The 23,562-nt window shown below is 41.5% G+C and overlaps 2 protein-coding genes across 11 annotated transcripts in view; one reads left to right on the top strand and one right to left on the bottom strand.

Moving 5' to 3' along the window:
• RASGEF1A (RasGEF domain family member 1A) overlaps positions 1 to 5,626 on the top strand; it is an 81,798-nt gene extending 76,172 nt beyond the window's left edge. For 5 of the 9 annotated variants that reach the window (XM_070491908.1, XM_070491909.1, XM_014841477.3 and 2 more), the window contains 4 exons: positions 283 to 474; positions 1,370 to 1,493; positions 2,019 to 2,091; positions 2,409 to 4,258. In XM_070491908.1, coding sequence (XP_070348009.1) covers positions 283 to 474; positions 1,370 to 1,493; positions 2,019 to 2,091; positions 2,409 to 2,433 — 414 coding nt within the window. In that variant the 3' untranslated portion in view covers positions 2,434 to 4,258. Of the gene's footprint in view, positions 1 to 282; positions 475 to 1,369; positions 1,494 to 2,018; positions 2,092 to 2,408; positions 4,259 to 5,488 lie in introns of those variants that run through there. The other 4 variants (XM_044758192.2, XM_044758203.2, XM_044758188.2 and 1 more) reach the window with 1 other exon arrangement.
• A 4,710-nt stretch (positions 5,627 to 10,336) lies between these two features.
• CSGALNACT2 (chondroitin sulfate N-acetylgalactosaminyltransferase 2) overlaps positions 10,337 to 23,562 on the bottom strand; it is a 42,787-nt gene continuing 29,561 nt past the window's right edge. For both annotated transcript variants that reach the window (XR_011496122.1, XM_014841476.3), the window contains 2 exons: positions 21,045 to 21,126; positions 10,337 to 13,628 (listed from right to left, as the gene is read on the bottom strand). Coding sequence is in view for 1 of the 2 variants with exons in the window: in XM_014841476.3 (XP_014696962.1) it covers positions 13,336 to 13,628; positions 21,045 to 21,126 (375 nt within the window). In the remaining variant the exon portion in view is untranslated. The remainder of the gene's footprint in view (positions 13,629 to 21,044; positions 21,127 to 23,562) is intronic.

Below are 23,562 nucleotides of genomic sequence, written 5' to 3' on the forward strand. Positions count from 1 at the left end.
CAGAGAAGAGGTGTGAGTGAGCTGTGAACTTCTCTACAGCTTTCCTGAGGCACTCCGACCCAAATCTGGAAGGTCCTGGACTGGTGCTCAGCCAGGTGCCTCTGGGCTTCCCTCCCTATGCTCACTCCTGGAGAGGAGGCCTCTTCTGGTGACAGTCTGAGACCTCCCAGAGGGGAAGTACCTTCCCCATCAGCTGTTTCCTGCTTTGCAAAGGGGCATCCTGAGCAGTTCTGAGAGGCACAGGGGGAGCGCGGCCCACCACATTCTCCCATCTGCCCACAGCATCATATGGACCCATCCAGCAACTTCTGCAACTACCGCACAGCCCTGCAGGGGGCCACGCAGAGGTCCCAGATGGCCAACAGCAGCCGAGAGAAGATTGTCATCCCTGTGTTCAACCTTTTCGTTAAGGACATCTATTTCCTGCACAAAATCCACACCAACCACCTGCCCAATGGGCACATCAACTTCAAGGTGAGTTCAGCCCTTGTGGTGTGAGGGGAGGGACCAGGGTGTCCCAGCACAGGGTGGGCAGACCACCCGGTCTTGCCTCAGGGCAGGCAGAATCTGTGAGAGCTGCAAGGCAGCAGCCCTGTGGCAGGAGGGCCTTTAGGACTGAAAGCTCCAGGGTCGGTCATGGGTGCCGTCTGAGGGGTGAGGGCAGCCTCAGCCCTTCTGGGTGGGTGATCTGGTTACGGAGCTGGTAACCCAGGGAACCTGTATTTACCCAGGACCCTGGTCCCAGTGCTGACCCTACTAGTTACACAGAAAAGCGGCACCCCTCGGGGGTTTGGGGGTCAGAAAGGCTTGAGGCAAGAAGGCACACGGGCATGGAGGAAGGGGCAGCAGAATTCTAGATGGAAGCTAAGGGAACTTGGCCAAAGCCGGGAGGGTAAGACAAAGATGAGTGGGGAGATGTGGGGGAGTTGGACTGCCCAGCGTTCACCTCACACAGGTGAGGGGTGGGAGGGACGGAGAGATTCTTATACAGGCCCCCCCCAGAGAGTGAGATCATGATGTATTCTGACTGGCGGTGCTGTGCTGGGCATGGCTGGGATGCCCGCCTCAGCCTGGAGTCACAGAGGGGGCCCTCTTGGGGTCCCCGCATAAGGGAGACACAGACCCTCCTGCAGCCTTTTGGACCAAGCAGAGTGCAGGAGAGAGTAGCCTTGGGGACACCTGCTGGTTCTGATGCTGTTCAAAGTGCTTCCATGGCCACGAAGTCAGCTATGCAGGGCCACTGTCCCATCTCGCTGAGACCAGGGAAGTGAGCAGAAGACTGACACTAGACTCTGCATCCCCTGCCCTAACCAAGGGTTTCAAGCTTGAGGTGATAAATGAACATCCAGTTGGTCTTCTGCCCCTTCAGAAATTTTGGGAGATCTCCAGACAGATCCACGAGTTCATGACATGGACACAAGTAGAGTGTCCCTTCGAGAAGGACAAGAAGATTCAGAGTTACCTGCTCACGGCACCCATCTACAGCGAGGAAGGTGAGGGCTGCCTCTCCATGGCAGCACGCCCACCTCCCCACAATGTACACATCACCCTGACCGCCCCCCCCCCCCCACGTCCACAGCCTGTGTAGTTCTTGGGGTCGCCCTCAGAGGCAGGCCTGATCGTTATCCCCATGCTTCAAAGGGGAAGCTCAGCTCGTAGGAGTGAGTGCATGAGGGTGGGTTGTGGGCAGATGACAGATGAAGAATAAGGACAAGAGATGAGGCTCCAGAGGCCACTTGAGAGAGCCAGAATGGGGTTGGGTCAGTGCTGCAGAACTAGGAAACTTCTCAGAGACCCCAAATAGGTAGCCAGGAGGTCTAGGCTTCATAGGGCCTGGAACCCCATACAGCAGAGACCTGTGGACGAACTCAGGCCAGAGGTCATTGTCCCCTTGGTCTGGAGTTTCTTCCCAGGCCTAGCTGCACCCCTAGAAGGGAGAGTTTGAGAAGGGATAACTGGTGCAGTAGGCAGACTGACCACATGTGGCCATGGGTTCTAAGGGGCCTCCCATCTCTCAGCTCTCTTCATCGCCTCCTTTGAAAGTGAAGGTCCTGAGAACCACATGGAAAAGGACAGCTGGAAGACCCTCAGGTAGGAGAACTCCAGGGACAGTCTTATGAGCCCCTGAGACCAGCCCCATGCCTGAGTTTACAAGGAAGGGAGAGGACTCGGGGCAGAGGGAAGCATGATCTGCCCCTTGCAAAACGCACCTATGCACAGGCTGGGTCGGGGAAGGCATCCCTGGTGCAGGCTGCCAGTCAGTGGGATTGGGGTTTGAATGTCCCTGACTCCTCCCCTTGGTGGCCGGTTCTTGGAATCCAGGCCCTCCCATAAGAGCACAGGCCTGCCCTCTGCCTGCTCAGGGAAAGGGCCTGCCAGTTACCTGACCATTTCCTGTGGTCCTTTAGGACTACTCTCCTTAACAGAGCCTGAAGGCATGGATGCAGCCTGCAGACGCTGGATGAAGCACACACATGCACCGAGTTTTAATCTTGATTGATATGGGTTGAGATGAGGAGGCCTCACTGGTTGGGGTCCATTTTGTATATAACTTTTATGAAAAAAAAAAAAAAAGTAATTATTTCATGCATCAACCTTTGGCACTTACAAAGCTTTTTTTTGTGTTTATTTTAAATAACAGGGCAGGGCCCTGCTTTGGGGAGGGGTGGGAAAAGAGTATCATGGGAGATGGCATCCATGATAATGTCTTATTCTAATGAAATGTAGATTTTTATTTTATACTTTTGATTATTAACATCTTACGAAAAGATATTTTAAAAAAACCCAACCAAAACCAACGAGAGCCCTGCCTGCTCGGACGCCCTTCCAGCCAGTGTCTCTGATGTCGGGGTTAGTGCCTTAGAGGGTGCTGGAGGGCTGGTCCCCACTCCATTCTTCTGGCCTGCAGCCAGCCAGTGCTGCCGGGAGGCGCCGGGAAAGCTCTGCCCTGGGCCACAAGGTGCCTGCCCTTAAAGCCTAGGCCAGCGAGGCTCCAGCAAGAAGGGCTTGGGTGGCCAGGAGGTCTCATTTGCATACTTCTGGAAGTGAACCTTGAGTATGGCTTTTCCAAAGTTTACATTTTCATTTTCCTTTATCAGGGATTTAGGGGGTTGGGGAGGGGCAGGGGGACACCTGGCAGCATATTTTCTGTTGGAATATGTCTGGCAAATGGTTCTTCAACTACATTTTAGGAAAAGAAAAAATTTAAAATAACGTAAGGGGGGGAGTTGTGCAATTGTCATTTTTCCAAGCTGTAACTGAAAGACACACTTAGCTGTAATGAAGAGAATACAAAGCAGACTTGAGGATGGGGACATTTAAAGTCGTTTTTGAAACCCAAGTACAAAGTGAAAAGAAGCAACACTCAAATCAGTATCCTGGTGGACTGTTCCCTCCTTCCCTCTGGGTGAGGGGCTCCCCTTATGGAATCTGAAACACAGAAAATTAGCCAGGCCAGTAACTGCTGGAGCCCACTCACATAAAACTGCCCGACCTTTGGAGATATTTCCACACCCAAACTCGAGGAGTACACTCCATTTGCTGTCTGACTTCCTGGTTGTGGGAGGTGACAGCTCTGCTCCCTTGAAAGTCAGAGGTGAGCAATCCATGCTGATTCTCCCTCCCTCACAGTGGGGCTTTCGTTCTGCACAAGCAGATCTGGAGCTCCGCACCTCACCCTTGTTTCTCTCCGCATGCCTGGCTTCCGCAGAAGCCTTCAGTTGGGAGGCCTGGCTGAGGAGGGTCAGTTAGTTGCTAATTCCCAAAGCTCCTAGGAGAGCCTGGAGATGTGAAGGTGAGGCCTCTGGAAGGAGGTGGCTCCGTGATCCACTGCTGATGCCCTCAGCCCTGGGTGGAGCAAGAATATTTACACTGTATTGTCACAGTGTTTTTGCACTTTTCAGATGTTCTAGATAGTACATATTGTATATTGATGGTACACATTGCTTTGTTTATGTATTTGAGATAAAGAAAGTCTTAAAACTTGAGAATATATATTTGGAATACAATGTTAGAACACTTCCTGTACATGCGTTAAGGAGCTTTCACTTCAGTGTGCACTTCACCAGGTCATCAGTTCTAGTACCTACCTGACACAGTGTCTGCATTTGCTACTTTATTTTCCCAATTTGATACATACCCTAAATTATGATGTTTCGGTATTTTAAGATGAACTTGAGTATAAAGCTGTACCATAACGCAGGATGTCAGTTGTTGGTGTGACTGGATGTACTTACATCAATAAAAGAACATGTTGCTCCCCTCGAGTGCCTGCTCTTTGTGTGCAGCCAGCGAGGCTGGACGGCTCTGGTGCTGGCAGGAGTCGCAGGGATGCCTGGGCCAACGAGGAGGATGAGACTGCCAAGGCCAACCATGGCCTTTCAAAGAAGGAGCAAGAAACCCTCATCTACCCAACACATGCTCACAAAGGGCTTTTTAAATAAACAATGCAAAAATAGACAAAGCTGTATAAGAGGCGTATTCTAGTCCTGCTTTCCTCAAAGTAAGATCCAAGAAGATGTCACTGGCTGTTTGTATTACGTGATCATGTGAGTTTGGGAAACCTCTAACTTAAACAAGATTGTAAAGGTTCCTTTACTGTAAGACTAATCAGAACCTTCAGCGTCCATGGGCACTGTGCTTCCCTCCCGGGCCAGGGAAGATTGCAGAGCACCTGCTGACATCTTTCTGCAGAGCAGTTTGCAGAATGCAGTTCTAGAGGGGGCTCTTTTTGTTGTAATGAGTCACAATGAAGAGCACTAAAGAAAAGAGATTTGGTGAGGGGCACATGAGAGCTTGTGGAATTGAAGGAAAAAGCAGCAAGATACTAGAATGGAAGCTGAACTCCCACCTACTTCTCTCTGGTCTGTCTCACCACCACCCTGTCAACAACGCCCAGGCCAGATGAGGTCCGCTTGCTCCAGCTCAGTCAACCTTGCGCTGCTCCTTCAGAGCTAACTCACCCAATTTTAATGTGCTCAGTGTCTGTCATGCCCACTAGACCAGCACTGTCCAACAGGAAACTTTCTGCAGTGATGGAATGTTCTGTATCTGCACCGTCCAGTATAGTAGCTGCTAGTTACATATAGATACTGAGCACTGAAATGTGGCCAGTGTGACTGAGGTTTTAAGTTTAAATAGCTAGTGGCCACAGCATTGGACAGGCAGCTGGGCCTGCAGGGCTTTGTCACCTGGTGCTTCTCCAGTACCTCAGTGGGTGGAAGACACACAATAGGTGCTCAGGTGTTTGTGGAGCAAATGGAGGACACCTGTTAGGGTGTGTGAGTTTTGGGTAAATGACAATACCTCTTAGGTCTTTACCAGGAAATTAAGGATGCTATTGAATTTAAAGTTAATTTTGGACGTTTCTACCTACTTCATCTGAAGAAGGGGCAGTGCATTATTTGGTCTGTGCCTTGGACGCAGGGCTTGGGCTAGGAGTGGGAGGCGAGCTTGCTTGGCTAGATGTGGCACTTTCCTTCACCCACAGGGTAGTCTCTGCAGGGCAGTGCTTATCAAGGTGTGGGTCCTAGACCAGCAGCAGCAGCAGCACTGGGAACTTGTTCAGAATGTATGCTCTCAGGGCCTCACTGCAGACCTGCTGAATGGGAGACACGAGGGAGCCCAGGTAAGTTTGAGAAACTCTCCTGGCAGGTGAGGTTCTGCAGGAGTTGCTGCCTGCCTGCCCTCACAGCCTCCTTCTCCCAGGTGCTCTCTACTTCTCAGGCATACTAAACTCACATGCCACACTCATGCACCTCATCTAATATTCGTGATTCCATTCTCACAACTCCTTCCTTGAGCCTCCTGATATCTTCCTGGTGAGTGATGCTCTGTGCTTCTCTGGGCCCTGCCCCTCCTTCCACATCACACCGTTGGCATCTATCTCATGCACTGGAGTCTCAGCTCTTTGTGTGTAGAAGCCACTTGTCATATAGCTATGTGGCCAGTGACCAGCATGGTGTCCCATTCCTCACAGCACCATATATGATGACTGAATGCTACCTTTCACTTCACACACGTTTCAGGAACAAATACTATGTTAGAGCAGCAGATGTGACAGCAAGATAAGCTGAGGATCTCTACTAAGGCCATAGAGACTTATGTGACAAAACCAAGATTATTTATGAAATATACACCTACTATACCTATATGTCAAACATATGCGTTGTTCCCCAGGGAGGCAAGACAGGATAAGCCTAAGAGTCCTAGTGTCCAGTTCCCAGCCAGGTACACTTGGACATGTTGTTTACGTTTTTAAGCCTCCATTTTCTCATGATTAAGATGGACTCACAATACTCCATCCCATGGGGCTGCTGTAACATTACATGGCAGAAAGTGCAGCGCCTGGTTCAGTAGAAGTAGTCAGTATTAGCTGTATCCTCACAGTGGCACCCTGATGAAACTACATGCCACTTCTCCTGCAGAGAGTGGAAGCTTCTGGGAAAAGTGAAACAAAGGATTATAAGTCCCCTTCTCAAAGGAAAAACTGAAGTCCTGGTCGATACAAATATATGCTAATATTACCAAAGAAGCACGTGTTAAATTTAACTAGCATATAAACATAATGGGAAAAAATTCCCACAAATTTGGGATTCAAAACTACTTTCTAAATGAAAAACTTACTATCCATCTATAGGCTGGTAACTTTAGGGCATTTTTTTTCTATCTTTATTCTCAAAAAGGAAGTCACGATACTTTGAGTAAGGTGAGGGGCTGCCAAAAAACCCCACAAGTATCTACCCCCAGCACACCCAGAACTCTCAGGTATGGATCTTCAGCAAGATGTCGAAGATCAATGTCATCAAGAAGATAGGATAGTAAGTTACGCACCTGTCCATTTCTGGCAGCATGAAAGAATGAGTGCTTACCTGCTGAAATCAACTGATAAAGTTACGCAAAATTTAAAAATCCAAGTGAAGGCAGGAACCCAGAGAGTCAGGGAAGCTCTGAAGTCTGTTTTTGCCCTGAGGGCAGGGACCATGAGCTTCCATTTTCATGTCCACAAGCAAGGGAGATAGAGAAGACAGTTCAGGGCCTGCTCAAGCTGAGAGATCAAATGGAAGACCCTAACCCATAAAGCTGGCATCCCAAAGAAACACTCTTCTGCCTAACCATGAACTTTAAGTAAAATGCTCTGCACCCAACCCCACCAAGGGGTATAAGGAAAATTGCCTGTTTTGAACCTTGGCACTGCAGGTGGAAAAAAATTTACCCCTGATAATTTGTAACCATAAGTCAGTGAGTTTCACAAAGTTTTGCAGCACAAATCACACTGGTCAAAAAAACTTTAAGCTGAGAATTTAGTTTAACATGGCCCTGAACTGGTACTGCCCCTAAGTTACCCAGAAGCAAATATTCTGACTTATATTCTAGTTTAAAAAGTCTCTCCTTAGCTATGTCTAATCTTCTGTTAAAGCCACCTGCTGGGTTTTAAAATTGATTTCATTCCTAGATGCTCTATGTGTTTTTTTTCCCAAATCTGTTTGGTCAAAATTCTGAAGAAATACCAGAATGCAACACAGAAAGACAAAGATTGGAAAATGTGAAACAGGTTAAGAGACATGGAGGTTACAACAGGTTTAACTTGTTATCAGAGTTACAGAAGAAAAGAGAGAGAATGAGGCACAGACAATGAAACTCTGACAGCTGAGAGAATTTCAGAATTGACAGAAGACAATAATCCAGGGAGCCCAAAGATTCTCAAGCAGCATCAGTGTAACAGAAAAATCTGCACACAGACATAGCACAGTGATATAGAACAGAGATAAGAAAACTTCCCAAAATTCTGTACCCTTCAAAAAATATTTTTTAAATGAGACAAAGATATTTACAAAGTAAAATGGAGCTTGCTATCTGCAGATCTTCCCTAAAAGAAGTTCTGAAGGATGAATCTTGACTCCTACTGCACACTATACCCAAAATTATTTCCAGATGCATCATAGATCTAAATATGAAAGGTAATACAATAAAGTAACTAAAAGAAAAATGAAAATTTTTCTTTACTTTGGAGTAGGCAAAAGTTTCTTAAATTGGACACCAAAATCACTAGCCATAAAAGAAAGAAAATTGATAAACCAGACTTTACTAAAATTAAGAACTTTTGTTTATTAACAAATAACATTAAGAGATGAAGAATAGTCCCATGCCTGGGAGAAGATATTTGCAATATATAAATCTGACAAAAGACTCATATCTGAAATTTAGAACTCCTAGAAATCAATTTTTTAAAAAGCCAATTAAAAAAAGGAGCGAAAAATTTTAATAATCATTTCACAGAAGAATTACAAATGGCCAATAAGCATATGAGAAGATACTCAACATTATTTCCCTGATAATAAACTAAACCAAAAATGAGACAGCTGTACACACTCAACACAAATTAAAGGGTCTAAATTAAAAACACTGAAAATACTGTGTTGGGGAGATGTGAAGTAACTGCATCTCTCATATGTGGCTAGCAGGGGTCAGTTACTTGAAAGGACTGAAAAAAATTTGCCAATCTCTGGTAAGCCTAATCAAGAAAGAACAAAAGGCTCAAACAAACAATATCAGGAATGAAAGAGGCACTATCACTATAGATCCTGTACATATTACACAGATAAAAGGAGATCACAAACAACTTTGTAAGTTTCATCTAAATTTTCAAATTTATCAGTATAAGTTCCTAGAAATTTGCACCTTACCTAAAATAACTCAATCAAAAATGACTTCAGAAGAAATAGAAAATCTGAATAGTTATACCATCATTAAATAAATTGAACCAGTGATCAGAAATCCTCCCATATAGAAAAGTTCATGCTTAGGGGTGGCTTACAGGCAGTTCATTTAAGGAAGAAACAATTCCAGTCTTACATAACTTTTCTAGAAACAAGAATAAGAGGGAACACCTATCACTTGTTATAAGCTAGTATAACATTAATAGAAAAGTCCAACAAGGAGGAGGAAGGGAAGTCCCAGGCAATCTTACTCATGAACATGCATGAAAAACACCTGACATATATACATACCCACACACACATGCAAATACATACACAGGTCTGTAAATGAATGTGTATGTGTGTCTGTGTGTACGCAAACTGAATCCAGCAATGTATGATGAGGATAATACATCATGACAGATTAGAGTTTAGCCCAGGAATGCAAAGGTACTTCAGAAAATCAATCAACTCATCAATTTAACATATCAAAGATGGGAAAAAAATCATATGATCATTTCAACAGATATAATAAAGGTATTTGATAAACCCTCTCGAGCATGATAAAAACTCACCAAGTAGTAATAGAAGGTAACTTTGTTAACTTGATAAAGGGTATTTACAAAAACACCTCCAGCAAATACCTTACTGATGAAACACTGAGTGTGCTCCCCTTGAGATCAGAAACATGAGCCAAAGGCCCACTCTTATCACTTTCAGTCAACACTACACAACAAATCCTAACAAGCATAGGAAGACAAGAAGAATAAAGATACAAAAATTTAAAAGAAACAAAACTTTCAATACTTATAAATACGTGATATGATTATGTAACAGAAAACATGAAAAAGAAACTAGAAATACATTATTAGAATTAAGTGTTTTTGGCAAGGTTGTTGAACACAAAAATTAACACACAAAAATCAATTTGATTTCTAAACACCAGCAATAGACAATAAAAATAAAGACAGTTACAGTGATATCGAAAATGCAAAGTATGTAAGTCCCCTGTGGGAAAAAAGTATCAAACTTAATTGAAAGACAATAAAGAGTCAAATAGTTATGTCATGTTTAAGGATTAGAAGATTCCGTATCATAAAGATGTAAGTTTTCCCCAAGTGATGTTACAGATTCAATGAGATTCCAATCAAACTCATAAAGATTCTTGTGAAAGTTTATTCTAAAATTTATATGACAGTACAAAGGCTATGTATAAGCATGGCAATCTTTAAGAACAAGGCGAGTGGACTCTCAGAGACATTGACTTGTATAAAGTTACAGTAATTTAGACTGTGAGGCAATGGCATGGTGACAGACAGAAAGCCTAACTGAACAGATGAGAGCCCAGAATCAGACCTGTGAATGTATGGACATCTGAGGATGACAGAGTGGTTCTGCAGATCAGTGAGTAAAATATGGACTTACAGGTGACCCTGGAAAAAAGTTAAATGCAATCCTTACCTCATGTCATACACAAAAATCCCTTCTACTTACATTAAAGACCTAATTGGGAAAAGCAAAGTTATGTATGAGGTATTCAGAATATAATACAGAACAATAGCTTTAAGACATCCTTCCCTATTATAAAGTCATAAATCAATAATAAAAAGTAGAATACATGAAGGAAGAAGATTCATTAATCACATTAAAGTTAATTTTTATTCATCAAAAAATACCATCAAGAATGAGAAAGACAAGTCATATCCTGGGAGAAGATATTTGCAAACATTTAACCAACAAGAATTGGTATGCTGAATCTATGAAGAATTCCTATGAACTGATAAAGATGGGCAAAAAGACTGTAAATGCAAATTATAACAATTCATGCCTAAAGCCCATTAGATAAGCAAGAATTAATAAGCCTGACAAAATTAAGTATTGCCAAGGATGCAAGGTAAACTTTCTCAAAGTGCTGGAGGTGGTCCACTTCAGAAAGTAATTGAACATGCACACAGCTGATGATTTAGCATTATTACTCCTACAGAAATTCTTGCACACTTAGAGACACGTACAGGAGTATTCATGACAACACTGCTTGTGACAGCAAAAGCAAACAAGCACACAACAAAAAATCATAAACAACTCAATCTGTAAACAGTAGAATGAATAAATATTGTAGTATATTCATACAGTAGAAGACTAGTCAGTAATAAAAATGAATTAATTTTGAGATTAACATCTCAAATTACGTTTTGAAGCAAACCTCAACAACATAATACTGAATGAAAGTTAGAAACTATAAAATAAAATAATAGGTATATAAATTCAAAACTAGGCAAAACTAAACCATGTACTGGGAAGACATACATAGACAGTTGGAAAAACTGTGAAAAAAAACAAGTGAAAAGTTATCACAAAAATCAGGATAGTGACTCTTATGGAGAGAGTGAGGGTGTGTGATCAAGTAGGGGCATAGAGGCCTCTCACTGGTAATGTTCTATATCTTTTTTTTTTTAACCAAGATTGGCCCTGAGCTAACATCTGTTGCCAATCTTCTTTTTTTCCCCTTCTTCTCCCCAAAGCCCCCCAGTACATAGTTGTACATTCTAGTTGTAGGTCCTTCTGGTTCTGATATGTGGGACGCCACCTCAGCGTGGCTTGACAAGGAGTACTAGGTCTGGGGCCAGGATCCAAACTGGCGAAACCCTGGGCCACCAAAGCAGAGCGTGCGAACTCAACCACTCAGCCACAGGGCCGGCTCCAGCGTTCTAGATCTTAATCTGGGTAGCTGGTGCACTGGTGTTGGCTTTATTATTCTTTAAAGTACACAATTACATGTTATACACGTTTCTGTATTTATGATATCTTACAACAGAAAGAAATTTATCACATTTTCATTTAACTTTTGGTAATAAAATAGTTTATTGGTACCGTTTAATGTCAAAAACATGGCATTGTTTCTATTGCTTAGCTTCCATCTTTAAATTAAAAGCTAGTTTAAAAAACACAAGAGAAAAGGTGAAGTCATTTGATTCCGTCAAAAAACAAGCTGCAACTTACCTTTGCAAATAGTTAGGTTCTCTCACTTTAAATACGCTAATTCACTGGTCTTCCTAATAAATAATTGTATATAAAAGGAGACAATGGTGTGAATAATTTTTCAGAGAAAACTTTATGTATCTTAAAAATAAGCCTAAATGCTACCCCAACTTAAAACTTGTAAGAATTATTAGTAAGTTATTGTAAAATTGAATTCATATAGCACCAAGAAATTTGAGATTTGTAATATTTCAGACGATATGATTTACTGAGCAAAAAGAGTAACGATTTTTCAGGGGTTTATATACAAATAGATAGAATTCAATATAGGTCCCTTTTAAACACCAAAGGTTCAAAAATCTATGCATGCCTTTCACCATATCTCCAATTTCTGGATCTAGCAATTGACTCTATGGTAAAAGATCCACGTGTGATAAATAATAGGACAGTCCTATCTGAATATAACTTCTTATTCATCTTGTCTCATTAATATATAATTTATATCTCAATTAAAACATCATTCTATCTGCAAGCAATATATTTCTCTAAAATATTCTGTAATTCAGATTTCCATTCAGACTACCTTCCCCTCCTCTCCTTTTCTGAAATCAGTGTGATTTTATGGTATACCTCATGAAATTGTCTTTTCTCCCTTCAGTGAAACTCTCTTTCAACTCAAAGTATTATAATAATGCAAATATAGATGTAGCATACATTAACATATTAGGGGAAAAAAGGTAATAAATATATATGGATCCATGCTAAATGAGACTATACAAAGCAAAGACCAAAAGACACCATGCTATGCTCATCTATTCTGAACCACCGCAAGAAGGCCCTGATGTGGCTCTGGCTAACATAAACTAATGTTCCCAGACACCCCAAGTGTCCTGTACTCCAGCATAATTAAGTGTTCTGTTAAGGAAATTCCCATGTTGATTTCTGTTTATTCAAACCAGTCTACAGTAACTCTGACTACTAATCCTGAACATGATGATAAAGTAGTAACACACTGTATTTTTAATCAAGTCATAGATTCTAACCTAAGTATTTCCTACTATTACTCATTTGTTTAAAACAGACATTCCTGGGGCTAAGCAACATTAAATTAAAGGTTTTTATCTCTTCCTTCTCTTGGTTGGTTGAGGATTTCAGATGTGTCATCTAACTATCCTCTGCTGCAGTGAAAAAGGATTCTTCAAGCAGTTGACCAAAGATCTTCATTTTAAAACCAAGCAGGATGACTCAGTGGTCAGCAGGTGAAGAACCTCTGTCCACACACTTCATCCTTAACACTCCACTCTCTGCAGGAATAGGATGCTCCTGACCCACCATCAGCATAGCACATTTCATCCCTCAGCCCACATACAACCAGGACACATCAGAACATGGGTGCTGGGTAGAAACTAATTTGAAACTATTTTTGAGACAGATTTCAACTTGTCAATAGTCATAGTACAGTATTCTCACAAAACAGACTCTGCATTGAAGCACTTGCTTTGTCTTCTCATATCAAGTTAAACTGCTAAAGTGAAGTAATATCAGAAAGAACATAAAAGATAGGCATGTCTTCTCTGAAAGAGGCACTGCATCTGCAATGGGAATTAAGGCTAAATAAATAGTGCTGGTTTCGGTTCAGACTAATAAGTCAACAACTACGTTAACCGACAGCTTCGCTATTTGTCCTGTATGCCTGTTTATGAAGATGTGTCTCTATCTCCTCCCTGAAGACCAGCATTCCCAGGTGCGAGTGAGAGGCCTCATTCATGGCTTTGGACTGGATGCACATGCGGTACTGCTCAGGCGTCAGCTCATCTGCACAGCGTTTCTCATGCCAGAGGTGGAAAAGGCCAGGAACTGGAGTCCGAATCACAATCAGGTCACCATGCAAGTATTTTCGATAAAGATGAACATCTTCTCCACCCCAACCTTTTACTTCCATGTCAAATCCACCTGCAGGATCAAAATTGACACTATAAGTAACTGCCTGGCAGCCAGAGCACAGTGAAACCTGATAAAGATTTAAATGTTCTGCTTCAAATGTGATGGTATGGTACAGCCCAAAGAAACCTGATGTAGAGGACCAAAGTCCTGGTTTAGAAGTCCAGTTACCAGCTGACATCTAGGACCTTAAGGTCTCTATTATTGAGAGTATCAAAATGAGATTAAATATTTGAGAATGCTTTGTAAACTTCCAAGTTCTATAGAAAATCTACAGAAAGTCAAATAAAGGAGAAGGAAATATAAATCAGCCATAATCTCATCCCCACTCATATTTTATTATGTTCTCTTTCTATCCTGTGAGACACAAGTTTTCTGGGTCACAGAAAACTTTCCAGAAGGGAAAACAGAAGAAATGATGAACCCAGAAAAATAAATTTGAGAAAGGGCACACAGATGATTTAAAGCCATAGAAATGGATGAAATTACTGAAGGAGTTTAGAAGAAACACAGGGCTTAGGTCTAAATGCTAAGAAAGGCCAATATCTCGAAGTTGAACAGATGCAGAGAAAGTTAAGTAGTAAGGGACTTAGAAATGGCCCCAGAGGAGGGAGAAATTCTGGAGAATGTGTTATCATAGTCAGGTGAAGAAAGCATCTTGAAAAAATGGTCAAATATGTACTGCTCAATTAAGAACTTTAAAAGAACCAAGCAGACCTGGCAACATAAATATCACTTATAACCTGACTTAGAACAAACCTGATGGGACAATGGGGCAGAAGGCTAACTGGAGTGGGCAGGCACATGAAATGAGAGATAAAGTTGAGAGTATTTTCAAATTGGTTTAAGTCGAACGATTAACTTTTTAAAGAAGCATGAACACAAACTATTTGGAGTTTTTTTAAGAGCTAGAAAAGAGAGTCTTAAAAACTGAGAAAAAATTACTTCTTTAATTAAGAGCTAGGTTTCCAAATTACATATTCTCTCAAATAATTCTATGCCACTTAATTTCACACACATAGGATGACAAGAATCCTGAGATCTCGGAAAAGCATTACTTTAAACAGATGGCTTTATTAATTGCTCTATGTGATACACCTTGGCTTTTCTTCCTTGTAGACACAAATAAGCTCTTCTAATAGTAGAGATGGTGTAGATACTTAAAGTAAACGGGGGACTTCCAGTTTCTGTCCTAGAAATCATCACTCTGTCCTAACAAGTAAAAGCTGAACAAATTGAAAAATCAACAGCTCTTCTCAGATCCCTCAGAGAAGTAAGGTCACAGGGTAAATTGCTGCCCTCAAAATTTGAGAGACAGACAGGTGGGAATGACAATTTACTAGAACAGAAACTCGTAAGTAGAAATCTCTGGGGCAACCAGTACCAGGGGTAGGAAAATCTGAACTGTAATTGACAAATGGAAGCTCAAAAGACAAGTCTGAAAGTTAAAAATTCCAGTGAGGGGCCCAGCCCTGTGGCCAAGTGGTTACAGTTCCATGTGCTCCACTTCAGTGGCCGGATTTGCGGGTTCAGATCCCCAGCACAGACCTACTCCACTCACCAGCCACACTGTGGTGGTGTTCCACATACAAAGAAATACAGGATTGGCACAGATGTTAGGTCAGGGCTAATATTCCTCTAGCAAAAAAAGAGGAGGGTTAGCAATGGATGTTAGCTCAGGGCGAATCTTCCTCAGCAAAAAAAACAAAACAAAAAACAAACCTCCAGTGGGGGCCAGTCATGGGGGGGGACCCCTACATTTTTGTGAGTTTTACCTCTAGTTAGCTCTACCAGGTTCTCACAGTGAAGACTGGAGAAAAATCCCCTAGTGCTTCTAGCAGGGGGAAGGAGGAAAGTAACCATTTTGAAACATGCTAGAGCATTCTATTCTTCTTAACAAGACCTGCCCTCAGGAAAAACCATTTTACCAGAGCCTAACCTACCTGGAGGAAGGGATATAACCAACTCCAGCCCACTCTAGCCATCCTGTCTCAACTAAGGTGGGGGCAGTGTCTGACAAACATTTATGAACTTCACTGTCCAGATGCACAGGCTCACTAGAGAGTGAAACCTAATCACAGGACTACAGCATGCTTTCTCTTCTCCCACACCTTACCTCCACGTTACTAAAGGCCTATTTACTGCAGTTTCCTTTTACCTAGTACATCATGTTCAGCTATCAAGAAAAAATTAGGCATACTAAAAGGCAAAAAATGAAGTGTGAAGAGACAGAGCAAGCATCAGAACCAGACTCAGATATGGCAGGGATGTTGGAATTACAGGCACACCTCAGAGATATTGTGGGTTTGGTTCTAGGCCACTAAATAAAGCGAATATTGCAATAAAGCAAGTCACACATATTTTTTTTGTTTCTCAGTACAGACAGAAGTAATGTTTCCATTACACTGTACTCTACAAAGTGTGCAATAACATTATGTCAAAAAAATGTACTTAATTAAAAATACTCTATTGCTAAAAAATGCTATCATCTGAGCCTTCAGTGAGTTGTAACCTTTTTGCTGGTGGAGGGTCTTGCCTTGATGTTGATGGCTGCTGACTGATCGGGGTGGTGGTTGCTGAAGGTCAGGGTGGCTGTGGCACTTTCTTAAAACAAGACAACAATGAAGTTTGCCCTATCGATTGACTCTTCCTTTCATGAACGATTTCTCTGGACTATGTGATGCTATGTGATAGCATTTTACCCACAGCAGGACTTCTTTCAAAATTGGAGTCAATGTTCTCAAACCCTGGTGCTGCTTTATCAACTAAGTTTATGTACCACTCAATCCTTTGTTGTCATTTTTACAGTCTTCACAGCATCTTTACCAGGAGTAGATTCCATCTCAAGAAACCACTTTCTTTGCTAATCCATAGAAGCAACTCCTCATATTAAAGTTTTATCATGAGATTGCAGCAATTCAGTCACATCTTCAGGTTCCACTTCTAACTAGTTTCCATCACATCTGTAGTTACTTCCTCCACTGAAGTCTTAAACCCATCAAAGTCATCCATGGGGGCTGGAATCAACTTCTTCCAAACTTCTGTTAATGTTGATATTTTGACTTCTTCCCATGAATCACAAATGTTCTTAAAGGCATCTAGAATGGTAAATCCTTTCCAGAAGATTTTCAGTTTACTTCGCCCAGATCCATCAGAGGAATCACTATCTGTGGCAGCTATAACCTTACAAAATGCATTTCTTAAATAATAAGACTTGAAAGTTGAAATTACTCATTGATTCACGGGCTGCAGAATGGATGTTGTGTTAGCAGGCATGAAAACAACATTAATCTTGTTGTATACTTCCATCAGAGCTCTTGGGTGACCAGATACATTGTCAATGAGCATTAACATTTTGAAAGGAATCTTTTTTTGAGCAGTAGCTCTCAACAGTGCGCTTATAATATTCAGTAAACCATGCTGTAAACAGATGTGCTGTCATTCAGGCTTTGTTGTTCCATTTACAGAGCACAGGCAGAGTAGATTTAGCATAATTCTTAAGGGCCCTAGGATTTTTGGAATGCTAAATGAGCCTTGGCTTCAACTTAAAAGTCACTAGCTGCATTAACCCCTAATAAGAGAGTCAGCCTGTCCTTTGAAGCTTTGAAGCCAGATGCCTCCCTAGCTGGCATCTTTTTCCAATATGACTGTTTCATCTACACTAAAAAATCTGTTGTATAGTGTGGCACCTTCATTAATAATTTTAGCTAGATCTTTTGGGTAACTTGTTGCAGCTTTTACATCAACACTTTTTGCTTCACCTTGCACTTTTATGTTATGGAGATGGCTTCTTTCCTTAAATGTCATGAACCAATCTTTGCTAGGTCCAAACTTTTCTTCTGCAGCTTCCTCACCTCTCTCAGCCTTCACAGACCTGAACAGAGTTAGGGCCTTGCTCTGGATTAGGCTTTGGCTTAAGGGAATGTTGGGTTTGATCTTCTATCCAAACCACTAAAACTTTCTCCATATCAGCACTAAGGCTGTTTCACTTTCTTATTATTTGTGTGTTCAGTGAAGTAGCACTTTTAATTTCCTTTAATAACTTTTCATTTGCATTCACAAGGTGGCTAACTGTTTGGCACAAGAGGCCTAGCTTTTGGCTTATCTCAGCTTTTGACATGTCTTCCTCACTAACCTTAATCATTTCTAGCTTCTGATTTAAAGTGAGAGACATGCAACTCTTCCTTTCGCTTGACAGAGACCCTGCAGGGTTATTAATTGGCCTATTTTCAATATTGTTGTGTCTCAGGGAATAGCGAGGCCCAAGGAGAGGGGGAGAGATGGGGGAACAGCCAGTTGGTGGAGGAGTCAGAAAACATATAACTTAATTTATCCATTAAGTTCACCATCTTACATGGGCAGTGTTCGTGGAGCCCCAAAACAATTAAAATAAAAACACCAAAGATGACTGATCGCAGATCACCATAACAAATATAATAATGAAAAATTTTGAAATATTATGAGAATTACCAAAACGTGACACAGAGACACAAAGTGAGTAAATGCTGTTGGGAAAATGGTGCCAACAGATTTGCTTGGTACAGGTTTACCACAAACCTTCAGTTTGTAAAAGAATGTAATATCTGCAAAGTGCCATAAAGTGAAGCACAATAAAACGAGGCATGCCTGTATCAGATCAGGAATTCAAAACAACTGTGATTAAAATGCTAAGGGCTTTAATGGAAAAAGTAGACATCATGCAAGAACAGATGGGTAATGTAAGCAGAGAGAGAGAAATTCTACGAAAGAATAAAAAATAAAGGTTAAAGATAAAAAACAATGTAATAAAAATGAATAATGCCTTTGAGAGGCTCACTAGTAGATGGATCTGGATGAGGAAAGACTCTCTAGCTTGACGACATGTCAACAGAAACTTCCAAAATTGAAAGCAAAGAGAAAGAAGACAAAGGAAGAAAAAAAAAACACAAAACAGAACAGAATATCCAAGAATTATAGGACAACTACAAAAGGTGTAACACGTGTCTAATGGGAAGATCAAAAGGAAAGGAAAGAGAGAAAGGAATAGAATCTCCAGATGAAAGAATCTAAATTCCACACAAGTGCTGATGAGAGGGCAGGGGCTCCCTTTCTCACTCAGCCCACGTTCATAGGGTAGAGGTTCCACTTAAGGTGTGGCAGGCCAATAATACTGGGGGACCTTCTACCCCACTTAGCACTCTGCTCATAAAGCAGGGTGTCACCCTGATAGAACTGTGCCACTGCCTCCACCCCAGCACTGGAGCAGAAGCTTGGAGATTTTTCCCAGGGGAAGAGGAAATCCGTAAGAACAAACTGCTCCAAAGCTCTTCCCAAAGGAACTGACTATTTGAAACAGAGTGTACAGAAGTTCAAGCCAAAAGGGGCTCTTGAAAATAATGGAGATTTTGATGGTAAACAACTAAGAGGAGGCTGATAGCCCCATTAGAGGAACAAGCTAAAATGCAGGCTGGCTAGTTTACCAGAGAGAAACAGGGAAAAGTGACAGCTAAGAGCCCTCGTGGGGTGGGAACAAATCTCAAAGACTTGCCTCAAAAACTACCCTGCAAAAGGGCACAATTTAATAGGGTCAGACTGTGGAACAATTTATGCCCCAGAGCATTGTCAAAAACAAGAGAGCAATCAGCAAGCAATTAGTGAAGACTTAACAAGTGGGTGCAATACCAAGAGAGAGGCATGGAAAGAGACAAAGAGAGCCCTGCTAAACCCAGTGTCATCCCAGGATGACTGTGCACATGCCCTGAGGAGTGACATGAGAGGCTTCATACTGGTGGAGGGTGGGGAGATAGAATTAACTAAAATAGTAAAGTGAAGTCAATAAGTAAATAAACAAGGAAAAACAAAACAAAAAACAAGCCCTGGAGGCAGGGGGGAATCAATATCCAGAATTGACACAACATATTACCCAAAATGTCCAGTTTTCAAAAAAGAAATTACGAGGCATGTAAAGAAACAGAAAAGTGTGACCCATATATCAGAAAAAAAGCAGGCAACAGAAATTGCCTGTGAGAGGGCCCAGATGTTGGTTTTAACAAAGATTTCAAAACAACCACTGTAAATATGTTCAAAGAATTAAAAGAAATCATGCTTAAAGAAGTAACAGAAGGTAAAATGACAATGGCTCATCAAATAGAGAATATTAATAGACAGAAATTATATATAAAAAAAGAACCAAATGGAAATTCTGAGGTTAAAAAAATACAACTCAAAGAAAAAATTAGCGTAGCTCAACAGTAGATCTGAATTAACAAAACAAAGAATCAGAGAACTTGAAGACAGATCAATTGAGATTATGTAATCTGAAGAATAGAGGGAACAAGAGTGAAGAAAAATGCACAGAGTCTCAGAGAAATGTGGGACATCATTAATTGCACCAACATATGTCTAATATGAGTATGAGGAGAAAACAATGAGAAAGAAGCAGCGAGAAATAACAGAGGTCAGAAGGCAGTGATATATCCTTACTGTTTCATTAAGCAAAAAGTCAGGGAAAAGGGCATTAGTTTCATTTAATAGTCTTTTTATTGCTATTTGCTGAATTTCCATTATTCAAGTGTCATAATGATAAAGAGACAAGGTAGAGGAATTTCCAAAACAAATGGCTGATTATAAAAATGAATGTATGATGGACGTAAAAAGTATATGAAATATATTCTATTATCAAATATAAAAAAAATAAGTATATATATAAAATATATAAAATATTTCTAATATGCTGTGGAAAGGTAGTCACTGAATGAATCAGGAGATATGGAATCAGGTTTCAGCCTGCCTTAAACTATGCTCTGATGCTTTATTTTTTTGCTGTGTAAGAATGACGATGGGGTGGGGCAGGAAGATTAGACGAGATTCTTCATGGTCATCTTTGGCTCAGGAGAGTGAGTGGATGACGAAGCCCGTGACTCTCAGTCCCCTACTCCAACTTCAATGACAGCTAGAAAGAGCAGCTGTTTTTTCATTTGTTTTAAATACTGGGATTTTGCATGACAGTTCAATAGACAATTAAAGGGGGTTTCATCTCTAAATAAAAAAATATGAAAGCCCGTGGACTAGATAATCCACCATTACTTCCAGCTGTAACAATCCATGAGTACAACACCAAAGTTATGTAGAGACTTTTTATAAGTACTTGAAACAACTGCAAATATAGGTAACAAGCCAGATGTTTTCAAAAACTGGTTTGATTTTAAAGAAACAAGTAAATATTATATTAACACTTCTATTTTATCTTTATGACCTCATTTTTGCTATTCAAAGACATTAATTATAAACTCACTTTGCCTTTCATATTTCCAGACTCCTCTTTTTAGCTAATCTCAGACATTCATAATTTAATAGGAAAACACTCAAATCTGAGATATTTTAGAAAAATGCCATAAGGTGCTGCAGTAAATACGTAAAGTCCTATCCTTAAATGTCAGGTATACTTACCAATGGTTAGGAAATCTGATCGATACTGACAAGTCATTCCAAAGCCAAAATCTCGCCAAAAGCCAGAATCCTTTTTGTGAACCTTAAGTTAAAAAAAAAAGTTAAATTTAATCCCTCAAGAACCAGAAGTTTTAATCAACAATGAAACAAATTACTTTCCAAATAATACTTTTTCCTGTCATTTATGTGACTGGTAATGGATCACATGCATTTATATTATTAAATCCTTACAAAACCAACAAAAATATAGTAATCGCTATGAGCAAAAAATTCTTGCCACTTTCACTTTAGTTGAATTCAAGCCCTGTCAAGGTGCAAGTTAAGGCTACTAATAATCAAACAGTGTGTTGCCTGACCTCACAGGCAACATTCTATTCTAGGAGGACAACAGCTGCACAAACACATACTGTAATACACTGTGATCAATTCTTCACAGGAGACCTTATTTGGTCCCTACCCAGCATCCACTCCCTGGCCACTTCCTGACTATACAGTTTTGCTCTGGTAAGTGCCTGGCCCCTGGCAGCCCATGAGTTCAGGGAAGCTCCTTCTACCTGTAGCTTCAGACTGGGCCATGAGTATTCTATACCTCACTTACTGTAGGAGTTGATTCACTAACAGGCATTAGACAAAATTCAGACCAACATGTTAAAAGGGGAGAGTTGTTGGGAACTTTGGAAAACAAAGCCCCCTCATTCTTCTGAGAGAGCTACTAGAAAAGACACTTGCTCGTTTTGGATGGAGTAGGGCAGGAGTAAGTAAACTACAGCCTCCAGGCTAAATCTGGCCTGCTGCCTGTTTTTGTGAATAATTTTAGCAGAACACAGCGACACTCATTTGTTTACAAATTGTCTGTGGGTGCTTTCATGGTACAATGGTAGAGGGGAGTAGTTGTAACAGCAACTGGATGGCCTGCAAAGCCTAAAATATTTTCTGTGTGGCTCTTTACAGAATAAGTTTGCCAACCCCTGGTGTAGGGTGTAGATGTGAAGCTGGGAAGTGCTGCAGTCCTTTTCTACGACAACGGAAAAAAGCCCCCTGGTACATAGTTGTACATTCTTCCTTGTCGGTCCTTCTAGTTGTGGCATGTGGGACGCTGCCTCAGCGTGGTTTGATGAGCAGTGCCATGTCTGCACCTAGGATTCGAACCAATGAAACACTGCGCCGCCTGCAGCAGAGCACACGAACTTAACCACTCAGCCACGGTGCCAGCCCCGGGAAACCAGCTTTAAAATGAAGCTGTCACCACTGAAGTCCAAGCAGAAAAAGAAAAAGATGATCAAGGCTTTGATGATACTGAGCCTCCAGAATCAAGTAAAAGTTGAAGCCTGATAAACCTCCTTTATCTTATTCATAGATTCAAGAAGTGTTTAATCTGTTGGACATGGTTCTGGGAGCTGGGACCCAGCAGAGAACAGAGCTACAAAGTCCCTGCCATCACAGACCCTCTGTTTTGATGGGAAAATAGCAAATAAATAAATATATATCTCAGGTGGTGATACATGGAGAATGGGAGAGCATGATGGAGAGAAAGTCCATTTTGGATATAATGGCCACAAAAGGCCTCTCTGAGGAGGTAACTTTGGAGTAGACACCCTAAGGAAATCAGGGACTGAGCTATGCAAATATCTGGAGAAGATCATTCCAGACAGAGAGCAACATGAGGTAGGAGCATGCGTGGAGTGTTTGACAAACACTAAGGAAATGACTGTGGTAAAAGCAGAGAAAGCAAGGGCAAGAGCAGAAGACTGAGGCTCCAGGGTCAAAAAAGGGCTATTATATTTTTTAAAGATGAATGGTATTATTTTTGTATGCTTACAGTAATGATCTAGAAGAGGCAAAATGTTAGGATAGGAGAGAATAAAGAATGGCTGGAGGGGTATCCTTATTTAGGCACAAGGGATGAGCTCTATCTAGTTCACTACAAAAGGACAGACTAGCCTTATGAAGGGACATGGGAATGGAGAGAGGCTGAGGATGTGACACAGAGGCAGTGAGGCTGATGGATCTCATGATAGAATGAGGAAGTGAATGTCTGACTGCTTCTCTTTTCTAAGCGAAATATGAAGCAGGGTACGTGGAGAGTGAGTAGTAGAGACAGGTGCTGGGAGGTATGAGGAGATGGACAGCGTGGCTGACTTGGAAGACAGAGAGTGGGTGGATCAGGGTAAGGTGCAGGACTTCAGGGCAACCGGTGATCCCTGAGGCCTGTGGTCATATATTTAAAGCAATGTCACGTAGTGGGCTGTGTTCCTCACTCTCCATATTCTGCTGCTCTGTGGCCTGAACCAGGCCCTAGACGGAATTGCTCTTAGTCAGGTTGGGGTTCCAAGACAAAATGCTGGAAGGAGTGAGGGATGAAGGAGGTGCGTGCATAGCAAAGAGGCTGTGGATAATGACTGACGATGGAGTCGGAGTTGGGAAGTGAGGATATGGATGTGTGGAGGGTGCCAGAAAGGAGAGAGAGGCAGCTGATCCAAAGAGCAGCGTTGTGAGATAGCTCCCTTGAACAAATGAA

The sequence above is a fragment of the Equus asinus genome, chromosome 2 (genome assembly GCF_041296235.1).
Source record: "Equus asinus isolate D_3611 breed Donkey chromosome 2, EquAss-T2T_v2, whole genome shotgun sequence".
NCBI lineage: Eukaryota > Metazoa > Chordata > Mammalia > Perissodactyla > Equidae > Equus > Equus asinus.